At 44.6% G+C, this 4,741-nt stretch overlaps 1 protein-coding gene across 1 annotated transcript in view; it reads right to left on the bottom strand.

The window, feature by feature from the left end:
* The window catches only part of LOC114072928 (oral-facial-digital syndrome 1 protein-like), a gene marked incomplete at its 3' end in the record, with an annotated part of 6,128 nt that extends 2,155 nt beyond the window's left edge, over positions 1-3,973 (bottom strand). The window contains exons 1-5 of the mRNA XM_027910748.1: positions 3,773-3,973; positions 2,728-2,928; positions 1,885-1,953; positions 1,772-1,799; positions 924-1,031 (exon numbers count right to left, since the gene is read on the bottom strand). Of these exons, the coding sequence (XP_027766549.1) occupies positions 924-1,031; positions 1,772-1,799; positions 1,885-1,953; positions 2,728-2,928; positions 3,773-3,868 (502 nt within the window). The remainder of the gene's footprint in view (positions 1-923; positions 1,032-1,771; positions 1,800-1,884; positions 1,954-2,727; positions 2,929-3,772) is intronic.
* Between the last annotated feature and the right edge of the window lie 768 nt (positions 3,974-4,741).

Genomic DNA, 4,741 nt, shown 5'->3' with positions numbered 1-4,741 from the left:
ACCAAAGAGAACCAAGGCTTCATGAAAAGGACTGAAGTGAGGCAGAGTCCTGGTGGAGATTTGCAACCCTGAGGGAAACCTGTGCTGGAGCAGTGATGACTCAGGTGAGATACCGAGATCCGTGCGTGTGTGGATCTATACTGCTGTTAAAGTTTTTGTGACTCTGAGAAATCTCATGCTGGAGCGAGATGGCCCATGTGAGATGCTGGAATCTGTGCGTGTGTGGATTCATATTAGACCCATGCCGAGAAGTCTATCAAGGACTATTCTCCCATGGGGAGGGACCTCCATAGGGAAACAGGGGTGGACTCTTAAACCATTATCCCCTGTAACCCTGTGGAAGAAGATCCATAGTAAGCAAGTGTCCCCTTGCAAGCCTATGGAAGGAAAACCCTTCAGGACCTGAATAATCTCCATCCTTCAGTCTTAGCCCAGGAGGGGGGTAAGCCCAGCCCCAGAAGCCAACACAGAGCGAGAAGGAGAGAAAAGAAGTTCCAACTGCAATGAAAGTGCTGCTGCTGAGGATTTGTTACTAGAAAGAAAGAGAGCTGAAACTCTGAAAATACAGAATGAGACTACTTCTTCTCCTTGGACTGGTATAAAAGGGAAGAAGTATTTCTGTAAATATATAACACTTCAACTTAAGTAGAAATTACTGTAGATATAGTTCTTTAGTTTTTAATTTATTAGTAGTTTTTATTTTACTAGTAATAAATGTATATACTGTTTTCCCCAAATCCTGTCTCTCTTTTGTCTGCAAATACCTTCTCTCAGCTAGTAGTAATTGTGTGGGGGGTAGAAGGCAAAATGGACCCAGAGCAAAACCACGACATGAAAGCATACCATTCATACAATACATAAATCCATACCATTTACCAATATGAAAGTATTTGGGGAGACTTGGTTGCACAGGCTATACTTACCAAGAGATTCTCTATAAGGAGGCACTGAGGTTGTCTGAGTTTCTGTGTTATGAGTTTCCTTATTTAGATGATGCTCTGTAAGCCCGATTAAAATCTGCATAAGAAAACCTGGCAAGATCCAATAGATTAGTTAGTTCTCATTTCATAACAAAACTGCATTTGAGCCTGTAATTAACAAAGTAATTTTCAATGTACAAGAAAACCTATTTGGTTTATAGAAAGAACAAGTATTTAAGTAAACTATTGTGGGTGTATTATAAGCATGCTCCAGTCAATCTCATTCAGCAAAAGCTGTCCTTTTGGAATTTTTCCTCTCATCCATGTCTCTGTTTCTTTCACTCCCAAGCACAGTTGAGAGTGAAGATTATTACTACTTAATTATGAAGCTACTTTAGGTTATACAGTATAGCAAGGTTTCATCATGCAGACATAAGAATTATTTCTTATTCAAAACAATGGAAAGTAAATTAAACCTGTAACTAGTTTTTGAAGTATATTCTGCAAGCTAATACAGCATTATAAACACAACCCAAAATCTGAGTTTGCCAAAGGCAGTGTGAAAAGCTTCCAAAGAGCATTATATTTAATACCTGATTACAGATTTTTCTCATGTTTCTAATGTTCAAGTCATTTATTTTGCATGCTAATGTTAACACCTAATCCACATCACAAACAGGAGCTGGATAATCCTGAAATATAACATTCATCACCCTGGTGTACTGCAAGCTTCAAAATCCAACTGAATCTATATTATTCCATACCAAATTTGAATTTTTATTGCTCACATCTTAACAAAAACGAAGCTAACATAATTATCCTTGTCTGCATCATATATAAACATCTTATACCTTTATTTTCCTTCTGGATTCCTGAAGTCTGTAAGAAAGAAAAGAAGTTTTAGCTAGTCTATTTTCATCACCATTGTAATTTAAGCTTATTTTCAAAATCAAAATAACTTTACCAGTGATTTGTAAAAACTGGATTTTGGGCTGATTCTCATTAAGTGAAGAAGGTCTTGCATAGTCCACAGCTTTAGGGAAAAGAAAGGTCAGTTAGAAAAGGTTAACTAACTTAAAATAATTTCTAATATGTAACAGGCTCTATTTTACAGTTGTACAATGTTTTCCATTCATGTAAGATCTATTTATCGTGTCGTAAAATCATTCACAGGCTGCTGTTTTAGTACCACATTCCCCTACGGAAGACATGCAGAAGCCAGTAAGTAGCTTTATGATCAGCTGAAGACCTGAAAAGAGATAGTTTTGTTTCTTCTCCACCCTAGATATGTGTCCTCACTGCTTTCCTCACCTCTTTTCCTGATTTATCTTACAAGTCAGATGAGCTCACTAACCCAAATGGCAACTAACTACTCACCAGGTCAAGAAATTATTATTCAGTTAGAAAAAACTTCACCCTATCACACTTAAAGAGAGGAAACAAAAAAAAAGGCAAGGACTGCTCTTTTCAGCCACACTTTGTGGTTAGAACAGCTTGAACTAACCATGACCACAGTTTCAGGGAACTGAATGGCCAAATAAGCTTTTACCAGGATCAGTTCCCCAAACACTGTGCCACACAGCCAGACTACTGGCTACATCTTTCCAGAACAGCATCGTTACGTTATTGCCAGTCTAAAGGACTCATGAAAATGGCCCTGAATAATGAAATGTTTTACAGAGATCATCAGAAGGTGTACTTGCATTTGTATTTCCCTATCACAGAGTTTTTTTCAATTGCTGGAATATGACAACCCCCAGAAAGCAGAGTTCTTATACACATGGAATAGGCAAATTACTGAACTTACCTTCTTCTTCTCCAATCCGCTTTCTGGAAAGAAAACTGAAAGTGAATACTCGTAGCCACATCTCTCTAGATGATCTGCCACCAGACTGTTGGAAGCTGTGATCAAAAGTGAACTGTCGTCGCTTGGAACTGCCTGTGGCTGAAGTTCTCCGCTCAAAATTGGGTGCATTAGTTCATGGATTAGCTGGTTTCGGAGCTGTGTCTGATACAGAAAAAACACTGTATTCTCAGTTTACATGTTACCCAATGAGATTTTTAATTTTTCATAATCCAGTGGGAGCCTCATTTTACTTGTGTAACCTACATAACAGAACAGAGCAGACTAATTTTGGCAAAATCTGGAAGTGCACTTGGGACAACATGCCTTTCTTCAAAACACTCTTAACGGGGGATACAGTGATCTTTGACTTTCCCTCAGTATGTATCAAATGTAGGCCTAAAAAGCAGTATTCTCAGTCAAGAGCTCACACAAAAACACCACCCTATTACCCCAGCTTCATTTTCCAATCACTGCTTTCCTGTTCTCCTTCCCTCTGGCTTAAAGCCTGCCTGATGTGGCCTCAGTTGCAAGTGTACTTGGAAACCTCACCCTTTTGAATCTCATTTCAAGCTGCTGCCATCACAAAGAAAGATGAGAAAATAAACAGAAAAGTCAGTATCTTTAATATCAATTATTTTGTAGGACAGTAAAAGGGTACTAATCAAAAAAGCCTAGAGAATAATTAATAATAATTAAATGGCATTTTTTCGTTATATATTTGCATTCTGTGAGTTACAATAGAGAAAAAAAGTAACCTAAAATCATAAAATCTCCCTCCTGTAAAAGGAAGAAATAATTATTTTCATTATATAGTTATACAAATTGTTTAGGGCATACTAAAAGATCACGACAGAAGGAGTTTTAAGCTTTCAACAGAAGGTATGCAGCCGTGACACAAAAAATAATACATTAGTGCAGAGAGTGAGACACTTGTATTCGGCGCGGCTTTCACTGCTCTCAGTGTTAAGCACCGTACAGCGGACCACGGGTAGCACACAAAGCACACCTTAAGTGTGTCCAGCACGCCTCGGCTCTTAAAAGTCTGATACAGCCTTTTCCGGAGCTCCTCTTGGGACAGCGCCTCCCTTTCAACCGAAGCCATCCTGCCCTACAACACCGGGAAGGAAGGGGGGGGGGGAGAAAAAGGAGCATTACTGACTCCCAGCTCGACCCACGGCCACCGAGACGCCGAGCGCCGCCCCAGCTTCCCTCTACCCACAGGGAGGGCGCCGGGGCCGGGGGGCAGAGCCGGAGAGCGGAGCCGGGGAGCGGGGCCGGGGAGCAGAGCCGGGGAGCAGAGCCAGGGAGCCCGGGCCCAGGGAACGGGGCCGGGGAGTAGAGCCGGGGAGCCCAGGCCGAGAGAGCGAGGCCGGGGAGCACCGCCGGGCTCGTCCCGGTACGGCCGCGCTGGGGCGCCGGTGTCGGCGCGGCCCCGGAGGCCGCGGTGCCGTCACGGAGGCGCCGGATGGGGCGGGCGGAGCGCGGCGCTTCCGGGCGGCCGCGGGCAGCGGGGCGGATCATCGCGGAGAGGGGTGAGCGGCGGGGCCGGGCGGGACCCTGCGGTTCTTCCCCCGGGCGGGCGGCGGGACGGCTCATACCTGCCGGGTAACTGCGGAGTGCCCGCGAATGGGGCCGCGGGACTGCCCCACGGCCGCTGTGTGCGAGGGGGGACGGCGGCCCTTCCCCTTCCTGCTGCCCGTGAGCAGGGTCCGGGGAGAGATGGGCCAGGAGGTTCCTCGGAGGTTCCTCGGAGGCAGTGCCCCGCGTTACTGCGTGGGATCGCCGCGTCCAGATGGCTGAGGGGGCTGTCAGGGAATAAATCGTCAGTGAACGGTGCAGGAGGCGTTTGTAGGTACCAGTAAGTAGGTTCACTTCCAGGAGATGTTCAGCTTTCTAAGGGTATTTCCCCTTCTCCCCCCAGAATCACAGAACGGGGAAGGTCGGAAGGGATCGCAGTGGGTCATCTGGTCCAGTC

This window comes from Empidonax traillii, unplaced genomic scaffold (genome assembly GCF_003031625.1).
Source record: "Empidonax traillii isolate 1590-97213 ecotype Southwest subspecies unplaced genomic scaffold, ASM303162v1 scaffold4528:size9510, whole genome shotgun sequence".
Classification (NCBI taxonomy): Eukaryota; Metazoa; Chordata; class Aves; order Passeriformes; family Tyrannidae; genus Empidonax; species Empidonax traillii.
The sequence above is the reverse complement of the archived record's forward strand: the minus strand, read 5'-3'. Positions and strand labels throughout refer to the sequence as shown.